This window comes from Leuresthes tenuis, unplaced genomic scaffold (genome assembly GCF_036924035.1).
Source record: "Leuresthes tenuis unplaced genomic scaffold, fLeuTen1.0.hap1 SCAF_5, whole genome shotgun sequence".
NCBI classification, from domain to species: domain Eukaryota; kingdom Metazoa; phylum Chordata; class Actinopteri; order Atheriniformes; family Atherinopsidae; genus Leuresthes; species Leuresthes tenuis.
In genome coordinates, this window is record NW_027325359.1 from 32,467,929 (window position 1) to 32,486,172 (window position 18,244).

Sequence of the window (18,244 nt, forward strand, 5' to 3'; positions counted from 1 at the left end):
CGTTTCTCATGCCAAACATGCCACCTTCAGGACATCCTCACTGTGTTTTGGTTAAAACTGAGAACATGACAGGGTTTCAGTCTTTCACCTGCTGCATTTCATCATCCGTTTCCTTTTAACATTTAAACACAGCCGCGCTGGTTTGGACTTTGTCTGCTCAGATTATTGGATCAACTCAATCCAAAAGAAGGGGATAGAAATAAAACTGTTCGGCCAGAAAGATGTTTTAAAAAAAATATTGATAACCGACACATCAAAAGAAAAATGCAGCATATTTCAGTTAAATAACCATCAGATTAAAAAGTGTTTAAAGCCAAAGATCAGTGTCTCCGGAGCCGTCTGCTCAATATTCAGCATGATGAAGGCGAAGCGTAAATGTGAGTTTAACTCAAGTGAAATTACTCCAAAAAGCCTGCGAACTTACAGTAATCTGATAACAGGAAGTTTGTCCAAAGTGGTAAGAGTGCCACCTTTCATGTGGGTGACCTGGGTTCAAATCCCCTGCATGAAAGGTACTACTACCTCCAGTAGGGTGCCTACCTGTAAGTCACTTTGGATAAAAGCATCTGCTAAATGCATAAACATAAACATACTTGCAGCTATAGGAGAGCTAACTGAGGCACTGTACTGGGACCACTTCATCGACTGATCTCGGGTCGAGGTTTTTAAAATAAGGTCGAGGTTTAAGATGTTGATGGAGAGAAAAAAGTTAAAAACAAAGAGGCAAATTTACGCTGCGTTATCTGATAATTTTCCTCTCAGAATGAGCTCTGTGGAACCAGCAGTTTCATAAACCAACGATAATAACGAAGGAAACACTTTGATTATGCTTTTTAATTGATGAGATATATCTGAACAAGTCTGTTCAACAGCAGGCCTGGCCAGAGTTCATTCATCATATCAAATATAAAAACAATGAAAAGACAGTGATCTGAAACAAATATGGGCGTGATTTTAGAAAACCAGGCAGTTAACTTCAGCATCACGCGGTAAATACCTGCATGACTGTGCACGCTTGCTCTGAATCCGGACTTCTCTGCATGGCACAGAGACCTCTCGTGCACTTCTGAGCTCGTGTGTTGGGGAACAACAAATTCAATAAATATGAAAGTCACATATTTCATTAATAAAGAAGGCGTTTGGTCAAAGAAGAAGAAGAAGAAGGAAATATCAGACGCCGTGCTGCTGGGACTGGTTCAGGTGTGTGTTTTACATCATGAGTTTGTCTAATACTGTCCATCGGTCCACAAACACACACAAACACCGGCGACAGCCAGACCAGAGGCACCAAAACCGTTTCCAGGAGACGCCCAGAGTCCGTTGATGTCCAGCAGGTTTCCAAGCAGCTGCCGCAACAGCTTGAGTCCAAAGCTCCACACGAGCAGCTGAACCGTGCAGTCACACTGTGGGGTTCTTCCCAGCCGCCTGCTGCTGCTGCTGCTGCTGCAGGTAGGTGGGCCGTTTGATACGGGGTTTCCTGCGTTTGGGTTTGCTCTTCACCTTGGTGAGCTGAACGACAAAAAACGACAGCACCACCATCGCTCCCAGGAAGGCGAACACCGGGATGGTCTGGCCCACTTCCTGGTTGTAGCGACCCGGCATTATCCCTGAGGGGGAGGTCAGAGGTCAACAACAGTCCTGTGATCAGGTCTTTAAATCAAACAGCCTGTTACGTGCCGTCATAGACACGGACAGAACCTGAAACATGCTCATTTAGTCAATCAATCCGTTTACACACTGAAAATATGACCTAAGACTAATTAAAGATTCAGTTTACTTCCATTTCTAATCCTCTGGCATTACGTCTGTCTCAGTGATGTCTGATGAATGCGGTTTTATGGACCGACTTCAGAAAAAGGTTGAGACAAAGTCCAAAGGCATGCTGGCAGACTTCTCATTAAGGAATGAGCTAATTTCATTATTAACGACAGCATTCAGTCTGTTAAACGTTTGCTGAGAAACATCAGGAGCAGCATCTCCTCCCTACAGCAGACTGCGGGTGGGGGGGTTAATATGCTGCAGGGTGCATTTAGTCAGCATAGCCTGGTTTCACTTGTTCCCTTAATTTGGATAAATCCCTACATCATCCCTACATAATACATTGATCCCATGTAAGGCGAAGACTGCAGAATACATTAAACACTTTAAAAAACAGCAGGCAGAGTTGAGTCTCTGTGATTAATGTGGCTTTTGTCCTCCTTTGTGGTAGTTTTTCAGTGTCTTTGCATGACTTTTTTGCCCGTCCATGTGGTCACTTGGAGTCTCGTGGTTGTTTTGAGTCTCTCTGTTGCAGTTTTCCATCTCTAAGTGGTTGCTGTGCAGCTATTTTTGGTGCTTATTTCTCTTCCTGTGAGTGTCTTAGTTGTCCTTCTGCATGTCTTTGTGGCTCGGTTTTGTTTGTCTTCAGTAGTTCTATGTGGCTTTATGGATGTTTTGCATTTCCCTGTGTGTGTGTTTTGTGTTTCTTTAGGAAAACTTCTAAAATTCCTCCACAACTGACATATCTGATCAATGAGCTCTGTGCTGAGACCGCAGCAGCTCGACAGCAAAGAGCTGCTCCGAGGTTGTTTGGTAGACACGATCCTAAACTGGATGGCAGGAGCTGATCCTGTGTTCTGGATCATTCTCTCTGTCTAACCCAAGAGAGAATGATTAAAAAACTGAATTCTAACATGGGCATGAAGTTGAAGAAGCCACGTCAGGTCGACGTTCCTCTGAATCTCCTGCTGTTCGAGGCTCTTTTATCTGCAGGTCGTGTTTGTGTTTGTGCACCACATGGAGCAGCATCTAAGTTGGCCCAAATCAGAACAACACTAATAAACTCTGCTTGGACACTGGCTGGTATTTAGAAATGATGCCAAGAGCATTAACTTATCACTTATGGAACTAAACGGGTCTATCCTTTGGGTTTCATGGCGATCTGGTTGATTCTACAGGAAATACAGTAAAAACTGTGAGTTCTCCGTTACCTCCGGGGATGTCCCAGGCCCCGCTCTCCCCAGGGGACAGAGGTCTGACCTGGGGACGGTACGACTTCACGTTAGGCAGAGCCACTTTGTCCAGGTCCACAGAGAGGAGCTTCTGGTGTTTCCACAGGTTACTGCGAGCAGGACAGAGTCCAGACAGGAGAAAACAGCAGAAAGAGAAAAGCAGCGTGTCAGTCAGAAGTTTGACAGGTCGGGGAGAGAATCCAGCTAAATGGGGTTATAAACCTGCTATAAACCGTGTTTCCACTGAGCCACACTGCTCTTACTCTACAGATGGAGCTCTGAGGTGGAGATAAATGACGCCAACGTTGACAACAGCGGTTTACACTGAGGGAACATCCACTGTGATATTCTCTGAACTGTTAGAAAACACGACAGGTTTGTGTGACTAAAGAAGGCTGCAGAGATGAAACCGGGCATGTCATTCTGACAGTGAAAGCAGCACTCAACCAACCGAGCGCCAAGTGACTTCAGTCGGATTAAAACGGGCATCCAGCTGAGGAGCTTTACCTGGGGGCTGTCTCATTGAGCGGCTGTGGTTTTGCCCAAGACAGGTGGGGGCAGGCTGGTAGGGGGCGGGGCTTAGGGTCTCCCAGGTGAGCCTCCAGAACCTTGGAGTAGCGGTAGAGATGGTTGCCTGGAGAATAGAATTTGAATCAGGTACAAACAGTACAACACAATGTCTGTAAAACTGTTTGAAACCACTCTAAATGCAAATAAGCACAATGTTTAATCTCTTTATATTATGAGCTTTGCATAAATGGTGCCTTCACATTTGTAAAACAAGCTTTCCTGCTCAGGATGAAGTGGGAACCAAAGGACGTCAGGTACGAAATGAAGTGGAGTGTCAGAGAGGAGGGGCAGTCATGGCTTAGATGCTTGAGAGGAAGCTTGAGAGCTGATCTGCTGGTCTCTTACGGGGGGACGCCAGTCAGGGAAATCGCAGGAAACGACTCTTTGGTGAGGCATGTCGTTTCTGAACTGTCTCCAGGTAAACAAAGGACACTCTTCTTTTTCTTTTAGTTCATAATCTGCAGCATTTACTCATCTAATGACCTAAATCTGAGCTAAAAGGAGCTGATGGAGTCGGACTGAATGCACTCTGTGCAGGTGAAGAGGCAACAAAGCTGACCAGGTGTGGTGCTCATGTCAGACAGAAGAACTACACACCCAGCGAGGTCCTGGTGGGGCGCAGAACCCCCCATAACTGTGTGGCACTGATAGCAGATGGCGGTTAACAGCCATGCATGCCTACAGCGTTCTCAGGCTGCCACAGCAGAGAGAAATCCAGCTTTCAGTTCATCTGTCACGTTTCTCTTGATATATCCTCCCTCATATTGTCTCTGGCAGGCAACAGAAGACGGAGCATCGCTGTGTAATATAACTAATATAACTAACAGCCCACAAGCTGATCCTTTGACATTAGCCTCTGTTTCATGTCCTGTTTTAGTATTCCAGAAGAAAATGACCTGATGTGTGATGGTAAACTTCAGAGTCGTGTAAAAACAGTGTTAGCAACCGTTAGCTAATGTTGCTAACTCGCCTGCACACAGGTTGTGTCTGAAATCCCTCACTCAGTCCCTGCTCCCTACAGGGGGAAATAAATGTAGTGGACTATATGGTGAGCTCAGCAGAAAAAGCTTTCGGACGCTACTCTTGGCGCCGGTGTGCTGTCGCACATTTAAAACGTCGTCTCACACAATACTTGTCCCTTTACTGCTGCATTTTTGTTAAATTAGAGGCTTTTGATTACTGTCCTGTCATTTTTATTTCATATTTTGTTCTCTTGGCTCTTTAGTAACAGCAAGTTAGAGTGTAACCTACTGGAATGTTTAATTATATGCTGTTCGGTTTTTTATTTTCAATAAATTTAGGAAGCCATTTAAATTGCCTTGTTTTGAAATGTGTAATAAAATAAAAATGGAATAAACTGGCTTTGTGACCGTTCTACTGCTCCACAACTCATGAATTTGTCTCACGCCTGTCATCCAACGGCTGATTCACCGGAGAAAAAAACAACTTTTACTGACTCCCAACTGGCTGTGGAGGGGAAACGTTGCATGATGGGATATCTTGCTCCGGTTCCTGACCATCGGATGTTCACTACATGAGGGATACATTCAGTGCAGTAAACATTAATAATCCCTAAACATTCGGACACCACTACAACATGGCGTGGTCACTACATGGTGGTTCGGGAGTGATTTCGGACTTATTCTCCACTGGCTCTACTTTAACCATAAATTCAGTTGTGATGGTGAGACTTTTCTCCTGATCTCTCTCCATATCGGGCACAAATAGGGCTGCCATCTGTTCCATTACATTTTCTCCTGTGCGGCTCCATATTTCTTACCCTTAAACCCATTCCAGCTCGGCTTCTTTCCCTCTGCGTTATTTTTAAAGCGGACAAAACTCTGACAGTAAAAACTATTCTGAATCTTTTTGTTGTACATGTGTTCTTACACTTTAAGTCACGGGACTTTAAACCAGCAGGTTGTTGCTCTTTAAGATTAACGCTGTTTTGAAGAAGGCTTTAAAGTCTGGACATTTGCTTTCCAAGTGCTTGACGCCATGTTCGCTTTGGCCAGTTTCTCCCTACAGATGGCCAACATGGACTCATTGCCCAGCTGAAGCTGAGAAAGGCAGCTCGTCTGATGACTGCTTTTATGTTGTGGTGCTGTGTGCCACCATTTGGGACCCACTGCTCAAAGCTCAGAGTAAATTACCTTCCAGCCTCTGCGGCAGCGGGCGCTCTGCTCCTGTGGGAGGCGCCACTCTGCTGTGGGAGTGGCTGAGGCTGGGAGGGGTCATGCTGTATGAAGTATACTGCAGCAGAGCGTCCAGAAGCCAGAAACAGTCTGTGGAAGAAAGGAGAGACTCAAATATAAGGGAAGGGTTTGAAAAGAGTGAGCATCAGGCTTGTAGAAACAGACGAGAGGTCACCTTTCTGTCTGTGGCTGTCATCTATACAGTTAGAATCTCCGTACAGAGCGATTCGACCTCCCCCGTCAGACGGCGTTTGGTACAGTCCAAGGATGGGAACTCCCTCCACCACAGCCGTCTCCTGCTTTAACACTTCCAGACCTGTGAAAACACACACGAACACATGGATTGTAGAGTTCTATCTGGCACACAAGGTTAAAAAGTTGGCTGTGAGGCAATAAGCTGGATTTAAGTCTTTAAATCTGGAGCTGGTACCTTGGTCTTTCAGGTTCTTGGCGATCACTATTCCATCCTCGGGGAAACGGGCGATGCTGCAGCCTGAGGCGTAGTACACTGAGAGGAAAATGTTTTTACTCTCTGGTGGAAGGAAGCGTCACCAAATGCTAGCACAGAATATACTCGTATCTCTTACTGTCGTGATCAGCCAGAGTGAAATCTCCCTCGTACAGCCCGTCACTAAAAGCCATCCCCCACACTGAGATCAGGTCGTTCAGGGCTGGTATGTTAGCGCCCCCTGTGTCTGGCATCCACCACTGCCTGCAGGTTGCACCAGAACAATCATTCACATCCATTTAAATACAGGCAGCAAACATTTAAATCCTCCGACTGCTGTCAAAGGGCGACACAACCTTCAGGACTGACCAAACAAAACAAGGAAGCAGCGAGTAAAGATCAAATCCCACATGGTTACAGTGGTGCATTTATGAAAAGTCTCGGTTTGATTGGTCCAAAAAAACCTGCTTTGAATGAAGCCCTCAAATGAACCATTTCCAGGCACTAAAAACCAAAGCATTCAGCAGTAGTTTCTGGAGCCATAAAGACTATATTTCACTGTTTCTAAAGCCTTTAAAGCTCTGGAGACGGTGCGACAGCTTGGGCGGGATATGAATGGAGCAGCCAGGCCTGGTGAGTCATTCTCATCTCTCCACGAGGTGCTCTGAATCTGAGAAGTCGTGATGTATGACATCTATTACAGCGCGAGGACATAAATAAAGCTGCGGAGAGAAGTTACACAACGCCGTTTATCTTGCCTTCATTATAACAGGATAACGCTCCCGGTGAAAGCATTTGAGGGGTAATAGATGTTTAATCGCTCAAGTGTTGCATAATGAAGCGGGATGAATGGGACACATTGATCATCTTATAGAAACAGACACAGAGTGCTTTACAAATATAAGAAAGCGTCAGGGAAGAACAGAGCGCATAGCCTCAGCAGCTCATTCTATAGAGAGCGCGATTAATCAACAGCCTCTCTGCACTTCTTCCTCCAGTCGTCCTGCAGGAATATGCTGAATCATCATATTGAAATTTATTTTAAAGAAATCAGAAGCATAAAACATTTTCAGCCTTTGACTCAGCACAACTTTATTCCAAATGTTTATTACATTTGGGATTTATAGAATAATGAGCTTTCATCCCGAGTGATGAAAGACCTGCTCGAGCTTCGCGTTTTCCTGCTTTGAAGTGGGACAAACAGCCGAGTTACACGTCCGACTCACGTTTTCAGATCAATCTCCGATAGAACTCTGCAAATTTGTCAATTCCAAGACGCATCAGCGACAAAACAGTCCAGTTACTACAGCACATAAAAGAAGATGAAACCGTTACATCAGGCGACTCCAAACTTCTGCTGATGTCGACCTGATGTGGAGGCAGGACCAAGAAAGGAAGTAAACTGTGCCTCAGCTGCTGGCGATGGGTTTCCACCCAGACCAAATGTCCGCTGCCTTAAAGGACCCCACCAGCCTGACTAAGGTGCTAACATGTTGTCAACTTTGTGCTTCATCCCATAGAAAGAGAAAACAATCAATGAATCTTTATCATATGGAGTTGTTCGCTTGTAGCTGCCATTACAGACTTCCTGTTGAGGAAATCTTATAGAAAGAATAACTGTTTAATAAATGTTTGTGATGCTGTTCAATAGCTCGGATAGATTCATCCTTGGGGAAGTGTAACATGTGTTTATCTTCTGCTGGGATCATAACCTGTAGGACTCTGGGAAGTAAGCGCAGCAACGGACTGAGTACGGCGTCTGTTTTTTGTCTCCTGTTAAAGGGAAGTACAAAGATCTTCAAGTGTTATGAAATGTAGAGCTCAGTCATTTATAGGGCTGGGTACCGAACTTCGGTTCTTTTAAGGCAAATGCTTCGGTAGCACCGAGTATCAAAACATGCCTCGTCTTTCGGGACCCAGAGATAAATCATGTGATCAAGAACTGATTCGATTGGCTGTATTAACGTCACACTTTGATGCAGGAACATGTGGTTACGCCCACAGACGGGTTCACATGCATCTGCGTTGGGAACCGGTTAAACGATGCCACCGAGGTCTAAAGCGTGGCTCCATTTCACCAAGACTGATGCCAACAGTGCGCGATGCAACATGTGCCAAAAAGTCCTCGCTGCTAAGGCCAGCAACACGACTACTTTAATTAATTATTTCACCTGCACAAAATCAATTTTAGAACAGAAAGTTGCTCCGTGTTTGACTGGAAGAAGGTCGGACCGCAGCCATCCTCCTCTCAGCAGTCAGCCTGTGGCCACAGAGCCGAGCGGCATCATTCAAAACCCCCACCTCTGGACTGGGCTTCATCTGAGAGCACTGAGGACGGCGCAGGGTGTGGGATTATAACAGGTAACGTTCAGCGAAATCCGGCAGTAATCTCAATGTTACTGCAGCTTAATACTGCAGAAAGCAGACATGTTGATGTTTCTGAAGGAAAACTGCTGAGTGAAAAGTATCCTCAGTGTGTAGGATAGTGTTAGACACCAACCTGGCAGCTGTTTGCAGCTGTTCTGCTCTGGAAATGATTTGTTCTTCATTTTTTCTGTAAGAAAACTGCTTGGATTGGAAGAATACTGAGCTGAAAAACAAAACTGAAGATTTGTTCTGTTGTGTCTAATGTAATTTCCTTTTTGTTAGAACTGATATTATAAAATTGGTATCGAAAAAAGTATCGTTCAGGAACCGGTATCAAAGTGAAGGTATCGGTACGGAAAAAGTTTGATTGATACCCAGCCCTCGTCATTTATGAATGAGGGAATGAGACGATGAAACGCTGCCCGCCCGCTGCACCCTGGCACCTTATTCATGGTCAGAGATGGTAAACCTGCACCAAAATACATCAAATCCTACTTTTCCATACACATTTATACACGATTATGTAATACAACAGGACTGTTTAGCATAAAATCACAGTTAATGGCATGACTCTGTGTAGTTTAATGGGATTAAAATAAACATTTTACCCAAATTAAATGCAAATGTTCTTCAAACAAACGTAATGCTACGCAGTGAGAATGTGTGTGACTGAGTGATGGCAGCAGAGACTCAGCAGAACCTGGCTGCAGCTGCGTTTAAATCACTCACAAACAGTGTCCAGACGGCTCTTGGTTCTATGATAGCTGAGACCTAAATGCTGCTAAAAGTTTTCAGAACTTTCATCTGAAACTATAAACTGTGAAGAATCATTTTCAGCAGCTGCATACCTGGTGTTTTCATCGTAGAACTTGACCTTCCTCATCACAGACGTGTTGTACCAGTCACTGAAGACGATGAGCGACAGTCCGTTGTCGATGTCTCTCCTCAGCTTTGTGATCTCCTCGGGGAAATACTCCTCCTCACTGTCCACCATCAGCAGCGTGCCTGCAGGGACAAAAAGCCAAGACACTCCATTAGGGCTGCGCGATTTTTATCGATACGCCATGTATATCGATATTTTGTTTCCCGATAAAGAATCAATTTTTCAGTCATGAAAAAGATGGTTTGTGATTAGAGAATTTGGATTTGTGTTTATGGTATTGAAAAAGTAAAACAAGCAGGTTGATGATGTAATATTCACAACATAAACATGAGCCAATCAGCAACGATTCATGTCAAATCACACTGTCCCTTTAAAATCTTTCAGAAAATTATGTGTATTAAATCATATCGAATCGTATAAAATTGTATTGAATCGTTTGACTGAATGCTGTATATATCGTATCGTATCCTGAGCTAAGTGTATGGCAACAGCCTGACACTCCATCGTTTTGTCGTCTGAGCCAATCAGCATTTAAAAGGCATAACCTTCACGTTTGGCTGTGCAGTTTTTAGTTTTTCGTACCGTACTGGCTGGCATCAAAGCATGTGATGGGGGCTCCCAGCACCTCAACAAAGTACCCCATACTCCTCAGGTGCTGGTACATGTCCCTGAAGTTAGTGTGGATGTGGTCTCCGTTCCTGGAAACATAAAGACAACCATAAAGCTCCCACTGTTAATGAAAACCTCTGCATGTGGGACACGAAGGCATTTCCACACACGCACCAGTCCAGTGGATCGTTCTTCATGCGGAGGTTGTCTCGGGGAAAATAGCCAGGCGGGTAGCGCAGGTTGTGGTACTGGTCCCACAGCACCCGCTTACTGCGGGGAGGAGTCGGCACAATCTTTACTTTGATGGGCAGCTTGACTGTGGATGTCAGCTCCCCTCCCACCTCTGACTGCAAAGAGTGAAAAGAGCAGACGGACGTCCTTATAGAGCGTTTCAGCTGATGATTCGCCTTTAATGTTCCACATTAAAGTATATAACTTTAACTTCTACAGAATGACCACAGATGACCTTCCTGTACAGTGCACTGTGCAAAAGTCTTGAGCAACTTCTCTATTCTTTATATTTTAACCTCACAACAGCAAAATGAGTGCAGCAAACTGTGCAAACATGCATATGAATACAGAATATGAGTTTTTTATCAGTTCTCAGCAGCTTTAAAGTGAATATCTGGTCTGAGCTCCTTTATTCTCCAACACAGCCTGAACCCTCTGAGACAAGCTTTCTGTCATTTCTTTAAGGAGTCTTCAGGAATAGTTCTCCAGGCTTCTTGAAGGACATCCCAAAGCTCTTCTTTGGATGTGGGCTGCCTTTTGTTCCGTTCTCTGTCAGATGATCCCACACTGCTTCAATAATGTTGAGGTCCGGGCTCTGGGGAGGATTCATCCCTCCATAAGACCTGTTGCCACTGATTTTCAGTCCACTTCTTGTGTCATTTGGCACAGCTCAGCCTTTTCTCCCTGTTTCTCTTCCTTAAGAATGGCTTCTTGACAGCCACCCTTCCATGGAGACCATTTCTGATGAGGCTTGGGCCAACAGTAGATGGATCAGCTGAAGGTCCAGATGCATCTCTCAGGTCCTGTCAGGTCACAGCTGGATTTTTTCCTCTTTCTTAAGGACATCACTTTCAGATCCTGTTCATCTGCTGTAGATAGTTTTTTAGGCCTGACACTTCTTCTTTTGTCCTCCACTTGTCCAGTTTCCTCAAATGTTTTAAGGTCACGCTGCACACCATGCTGAGATATGCCAAGTTTTCAGCTAATAGCTCTTTGGGAATCACCTTGTTGCTGCAGAAATCCTATTTTCCGTCTGTCAAACTGTGTTTTCTTTGCTGTTTTTCATAGATGCAACTAAAGAAATGGGAACAAATGATGTGTCTTTGTGACAGGCTGCTGGTAACAAAGTGCCTAAAGATCCAATTTAAAATGGCTTCTTTGCTAAGTTGTCTGTTCTGTGTCGACACAACACTGGTTCATCCCTTGAGTTAGGAGCCTTTTTTCTGCCTGAATGGTTCAAAGGTCAGAGTTAAGTGGCTTAACAAGAAAAAACACATTCCTCTGTTGCTATTTTCTGTTAACAGCACGTGGCCATTTCACTGGAAAAGTGAGCTCAGGTGTTTCTGCAGTGACTCACATCGTTCTCTGCAGGCGATGCCACGGTCACCATCACGTGACCCTGAGCAATCCCCTCCCATGACGCCGCTTTCTTGGCCACAGAGATGGACACAGCCAGGTAACCGGCCCACGGCCACAGCACAGGCGAGTACGAGATGGCAACGTCGATGTGGTCGCCGTTCTGAGGGAGGTAAGGCTGCCAGATGGGCTGAATGACAGAGAGCAACATTAGGTGAGTTTTATCCAAACTTTCCTACCAAGAGGAAATGGAAAGTCTCCACTCGTGCTAAACTGTTCGCTCACCTTGTCAACTATCCTGCCGGTGACCCCCATGCCGTTCAGAATGGTCACGTTGACGATGGTGGGCATTCCCCCGTAGTAGATGGGCTGAGAGCAGTAAGGCCACATGTAAGGACACTCTGTCAGGTCGATGTAGCTGGGAGAGAGGCTGCGAGGAGGCGAGGACAAGTTAGAGTCACCCTTTGTGATGCACAAACAAGGAGAACAAAGTGGGAACAATACATAGAGTCCCCTTTAAGGCAGGGTGCGAACGTGCTGCAGCCACGCGTCAGGATGAAGTGGTCCCAGTAGAGTGCCTGTGTAGAAATCCCTCCGTTAGCTCTCCTATAGCTGCAAGTAGCCACATAACAGCAGCTATGAGCTAACAGAGCTATAGTACACGTTCATTCATTCATTCTTCTTAAAGTATTGGTGAAATAAAGACAGATAATGCCTTATTCAGAGGCTGCATCGTCTAAGCCCCGTTCACTCCGTTATATGGATCTCGAGTTATCTAGATATCCTCTGAAGGACGCCGACTTTCACCAAACTGTTCTCGGTGAGCAGATGAACGTATTTCATGCCAGAAATAAGGTTTAAAAATACCGGAGTTCCCCTTTAAGCAGCTGGATAAGACGAGGGGCAGAGTGAATAAAGACTTGAAAACAGTTTGTTTTACAGCCCGAGAATGAGAATTCCTTTTCCTTTTGTCCTCTAAACGAAGGCCAAAACCCTGTTCGGCGTATTTCTTTTTGTTTTACAAACAGTCTGAACACTGAATCAGTCCATGAAAGAAAATGTTTAAAGTCCGACAGAAATTAAACTAAATGTTTACAGACACACCAAAGATATTAAGCTTCCGTATCGAGTGAATTCTGTGGCAATCGACTCCGTGTCTGCATCAGGCTTCAGTGGAGAGCTGAACGCTGTTCAGCCCAGATGTGGTTATATTCACACAATCTGAAGGTCCTCACAAAGCGTGAAGCTAAAGTTTACCTGAAGCAGGTCAGTCATTTCCTAGTTTCAGTGACATTGAGACGAAGCTGTCGCAGAATCTGATGAAGAATCATACATTTCTGCCTTCCAGCTGGAACTAAGTGTACATTTAATAAGAAATCCAGCTGCCTCACATCATGTTAATCAGTGCGTCACTTCAACTCTGGTTTACATAAATGAGGATTTAACAGGATTTTTGCAGAGGCTGTGAACACTGAAATCTAATTTAACGCCGCAGGTTTATGAGAGGCTCATTGTGAGCCTACAGTTAATGCCTGCTGCTATGACAACACTGGGTCGGTCTGCTTCCCAGGTCCGTCACTTCTGGGTTCAGGATGATGTGTTTCTGCAGCCGTGTTCCTGCGCTGGTGTTTACTGCCCGTTGTGTCAGTGTCTGCACCGAGGCCCTCACCTTGCCTGAGGTCTGTAGCTGTTCAGGATCTGGTAGGCTCTGATCAGGTCCAGTTTCCCGTGGCCCTGCTCAAACATGTTGACCCCGGGCAGCCTGCGGGCCGAGGCGATCAGAGCCTGCTTCATGGAGGCGGGGTTCACCAGCTCCCGGTTCAGGACGGTGCTGCAGGACAGATTAGGACAGACATTCTTCAGCTTGTAACTCAGAACAGTGCTGGAGGGAAGAAGAGGGATGGGCTGATATTTGTGTGCATGGGATTGTGCTGCGAGCGGAGGTTTAACGCAGCAACACGAGGAGGCAAATCAGCTCAGTTACAGCTCTGCAACAACAAGGCTTTCAGCATGTAGGGACGGGATGTGGACAGACTGGGAATAACACCACACACTGATCAGTGTCTCACTCCTCTGGGACTGCCTGCTCATGTAGGATTACAAACCCGGAGGTAATTAAACCGGCAGTATTGTACTACATGTGTCCTATGAAGTCCTTTACAGGTCAGAAACAGAACCCACGTTCAGAGCATGATCGCTTCAGCCAGGAAGCCCCAGAGCGCTTAACACTTAACACGACATCGTGCCTCACCAGGCCACAAGAAACATGTTCTCATGAGTCGCCAGAGCCATGGTGAATGGTTCAGGGTTTCCAACATTTCACATTAAAAGCTGGACGTTTCCAACATTTCACATTAAAAGCTGGACGTTTTCAACATTTCACATTAAAAGCTGGATGTTTTTTCAACATTTCACATTAAAAGCTGGACGTTTTTTAACATTTCACTTTAAAAGCTGGACGTTTTTTTAACATTTCACTTTAAAAGCTGGACGTTTTTTAACATTTCACATTAAAAGCTGGACGTTTTTTAACATTTCACATTAAAAGCTGGACGTTTTTTAACGTTTCACATTAAAAGCTGGACGTTTTTTAACATTTCACATTAAAAGCTGAACTTTTTTTTAATTTCACATTAAAAGCTGGACGTTTTTTTTTTTAATTTCACATTAAAAGCTGGACGGTTCCAACATTTCACTTTAAAAGCTGTTTTTTTTTTAAATTTCACATTAAAAGCTGGACATTTTCAACATTTCACATTAAAAGCTGGACATTTTCAACATTTCACTTTAAAAGCTGGATTTTTTTTCAACATTTCACATTAAAAGCTGGATTTTTTTCAACATTTCACATTAAAAGCTGGATGACTCAGGCCACCTGCTGCTCTGTGTGAGGCTCTGAAGTCAGAGTCCACTCATAGTCACAATCCACACAGCAGAACTTCTATGCTGGTAGTTCAGATGTAGTAACGGCTGCTTTTTCCCAAATTTCCAATTTATTTTGAAAGTATTGTGTCTCATTACTTCTGAACTTTCATGAAAACTTTATAATCCAAGAACCAGATTAAACTAGATTGTTTCTCACCTTATTTAGAATTTGTGAGTGAAAAGGACAAGAACAGTCACGGCATCTTATACCTGGGTGATAAGTTTTGTTAGCGGCGAAGCACGGCACCACACCGGTGATTCTGCCGGAGCTTTAAACCACCACAACAACAGGTAGGATTTAGCATAAAGGACACAAAGCCCTGAAATAAAACAGCAACCCACATGGTTGTGTTTGGGGTGTATGTGTGCAGTGTGATGTTGTGTGAGTTTATGTATGTATTGATTTTATTATTGATTTTAGCACTTTGCACTGCTTTTTGAATAAAAAAGTGCGATACAAATAAAATTTGATTTAAGGTTAATGGTGGTTTGGCTTATAGAATTACCCATAAAATAAAACCACAGTATCCCATAAGTCCTTTTTCACTGGCAGAATAACCCTTCCTGTAATAATTACCTGGCCAGGAGTGTGACGGCACCCGCTACCACCGGAGAGGCCACACTGGTGCCAGACAATGAACGACATCCCTCCTTCATCCCTGAGCCCCGAACGCCGGAACCGTAGGTGACAATATCGGGTTTCACTCTGCCGTAACCTCCCGGCAGCTCCTGGACACAGAAACAGAACGTGAAATACTGACAGAGGACTGGAAAACAGCTGGAAATCACCCCAAGACGCAGAGAGAAAAATATTCAAACGCCTTTTATTTGTGCAGTTTGAATGACTTTTTTTATCCTTTTTATTTAGTATCAGAGAGCATCGGCATCAGGGAGAAAAATAAAGTTGCATGAACAAACATACAGTGCTAGAACAGAGCAAACATTTACTTTAGCCTGTGCTGTCCTTCAGAAATCACACATAACTCCAACTTCGGCCCAGATTTACGATCTTTCTGCCAGCAGCTGACCCTGTTTTGGTGTTAAAAAGTGAACGTAGAACATATAGATCATGCAGAGTAATTTATCAAGCTTTGCACTACGCATTTCCTGGCCGACTGCAACCAGAAGGCTGTCCTCCATTCATGTAAAGCTATTTATAACCACAGAAGGCCACTTTAATCTTAATAAACTGGAGGGAATACGAGACGACCATAGACTCTTTTTAAAGCCAAGACGGGCAGCAGTGCATCGAACAGCTTCAGACAAACACCCACACAAAAAACGTTAAACCACAATTTAATGCATTAAAAAACACAGAATCGATCACAAGCTGCACAAACCATCTGCAGCCAGATGTGTTCGCCTCCAAGTTTTTAGGAAGAGACGGTTATCGGCTTCTGTGCTGATGTAGGTCAGAAGGTAGGATGGGACCAAGACTGGACCATCCAACACGAGCACACAGCAAACAGTGATGTGTGAGAGATTTCAAATCAGAGCTCCGTGATGCACGGCATGCAGGGACTGCAGGCTCTGAGAGGGGGCGTGCGTATGCAAGACATCCCTGCAGTCCAGCACAGACATGAATGTGGCAGAAATCTGTCGCTTTCTCAATTCAAAAGAGAGATTTTACACAAAAGAAAAAAACAAGCTGCTGAATGTGAGCAGTAAAAGAAAGGGAACTGATATCTGTAGGTAGAAACAGATTCTGTCTGAGTTCCTGATAAGCAGCATCCTGCAAGATGTCATTTTAATGTTATAATTACTCGCAACAAACTGAGTAATCACAGAAAGAAGGGAGCTGAGGAGAAAGTAAGGAGATGAGCACCTCCTCATGGCTGACATACTGAACGAATGAGAGAATGAAGTCTCAATCAGATCCCAAAACAGATGCTGCTATCTGCCAGCTGACTGATAAAAAAAGACGTGTGTGTGTGTGTCCGTGCACTAACTCACCCACGTAGTCATGCCTCGAGAGGAAAATCGAGCAATGTTGTCCTCAAAGTCGATCCCTCCAACTCCGATCACGTCCATCTGGTCAGCTGGATTGTTCAGGGTGCTGAAATAAAAAGACAGTTTGTTTTAGGAAGCTTAAAGGGACAGTTCACAGTTTCATCTAAACAATGCAACTGTTACTGTGGCGGAGGGTAAATTAAGCATCCATGAGGCATCCATGTGAAATGAACACAGATGAGCGATTCTCCAGCTATGACCACGGTGCAAAACGAGGTTTCTGGGATTTGGAAACATCTGAACAATGTTCTCTTTTTGATGCAGGAACAAAAGTAAAGAACGAGACTGGAAACAGGCACAAAGAAGAAACTCAGGAAGTGAAGTCATTAGTGTGATATAAAGCGAACTGTGCAGCTCTTCTTACAGCAGCGATGAAGGAAAGCCAGGTTTTAAACCATGGCTAAGAATAAGTGAGCAACTTTTAACGCTCGGAGCCGCACGCAGAGGCTGCCGCTCGACTCTATAAATGTCAGGAGCTGCAAAGCAAGTTCACCCTGAGTGCAAACTCTGCAAGAATAACAAGGAGTGACCGAATTCCCTCGACTTGCATCGACAGAATCCTGCAGAGCAAAGACTCATTTTGCCCAGTAGTGGGAAGGAAAGTGCTCTCCATCAAACTTCTGCTTAACAGTCGCTTCAAACTGCAGGAATATGTCGAAGCCGAACTCCTAAACGACGTAACAGGTGGAAAAGGTAAAAATCTTGCTGAATACTGCACGCCGCCACCATAAACTGGTGAATTTTACTGCTGATGAATTCTACCCATCATGCTCGTCTGGGACGCAGCGGCCTGGGCAGAGATGCCCTGATGCCTGCTCCCAAGCATGCAGGCCCTGGGTCTGCTCCCAGGCCTCTTCCAGTTGGAACATGTCTGAAACACCACCCCTGGGAGGTGTCTGGAATGCACCCTGACCAGATGCCCCAACCACCTCCGTGCAGACTCTATTCTGAGCCCCTCTCGGATAACTGAGCTTCTCATCCTGTCCCAGTGGCCAGCCGCTCATCAGAGGAAGCTCATTCCAGCCGCTTGTATTTAAAATCTCAGTCTTAAGAGGAATAAATGACAGAAAATGGCCCCTCTTTTTCCAAATAATACGCAGAAATCCTGGTGTTGGCTGCAGGGTTTAACCAGCTGCTGTTTATTGGAAACATTAGCTTACCCTCCTCTGAAACAGCACTAACCAGGATAACAAGTTATTAAATCTGGGCGAGTACAAACAGGGAGAACAAGAGGAGAACGTACCCATACAGAGGTCCATCGTTGCCAATAGCAGAAACCATGATCACTTTGTTGGCTGTTAGCTCCCACACCTATCAGACACACAGGAAAACCGATTTACTTTCATGGAAAGAAGAAATCAAATCATCTGATGCATTCAGTTACATCAACGTGACTGCAGTTCTGGGCCGTTTCCATGACTACTAACTTTGTACTTTCTATGATAAGATAAAGAAAACGACCCACATCCATGTCATGATTCCCTTATTGGGACAAAGACTGCATCATAACAGGAGCAGGCGATTTTCAGCGTCCTCTGCTTTCAAGGAGCCGAGTCGACCCGTTTATGAGCCCGGTTCCACCCGTTTATGAGCCTGGTTCCACCCGTTTATGAGCCTGGTTCCACCCGTTTATGAGCCCGATTCCACCCGTTTATGAGCC

General features: G+C 44.8%; 1 protein-coding gene across 1 annotated transcript in view; it reads right to left on the reverse strand.

The window, feature by feature from the left end:
• Positions 1-816: 816 nt before the first annotated feature.
• mbtps1 (membrane-bound transcription factor peptidase, site 1) overlaps positions 817-18,244 on the reverse strand; it is a 30,915-nt gene continuing 13,487 nt past the window's right edge. Inside the window, exons 8-23 of the mRNA XM_072386680.1 lie at positions 17,828-17,895; positions 16,528-16,630; positions 15,152-15,303; positions 13,319-13,480; positions 11,935-12,079; positions 11,651-11,839; positions 10,237-10,409; positions 10,036-10,151; positions 9,419-9,575; positions 6,343-6,467; positions 6,186-6,263; positions 5,931-6,071; positions 5,714-5,845; positions 3,498-3,624; positions 2,970-3,100; positions 817-1,607 (exon numbers count right to left, since the gene is read on the reverse strand). Coding sequence (XP_072242781.1) covers positions 1,399-1,607; positions 2,970-3,100; positions 3,498-3,624; positions 5,714-5,845; positions 5,931-6,071; positions 6,186-6,263; positions 6,343-6,467; positions 9,419-9,575; positions 10,036-10,151; positions 10,237-10,409; positions 11,651-11,839; positions 11,935-12,079; positions 13,319-13,480; positions 15,152-15,303; positions 16,528-16,630; positions 17,828-17,895 — 2,208 coding nt within the window. The 3' untranslated portion in view covers positions 817-1,398. The remainder of the gene's footprint in view (positions 1,608-2,969; positions 3,101-3,497; positions 3,625-5,713; positions 5,846-5,930; positions 6,072-6,185; positions 6,264-6,342; positions 6,468-9,418; positions 9,576-10,035; positions 10,152-10,236; positions 10,410-11,650; positions 11,840-11,934; positions 12,080-13,318; positions 13,481-15,151; positions 15,304-16,527; positions 16,631-17,827; positions 17,896-18,244) is intronic.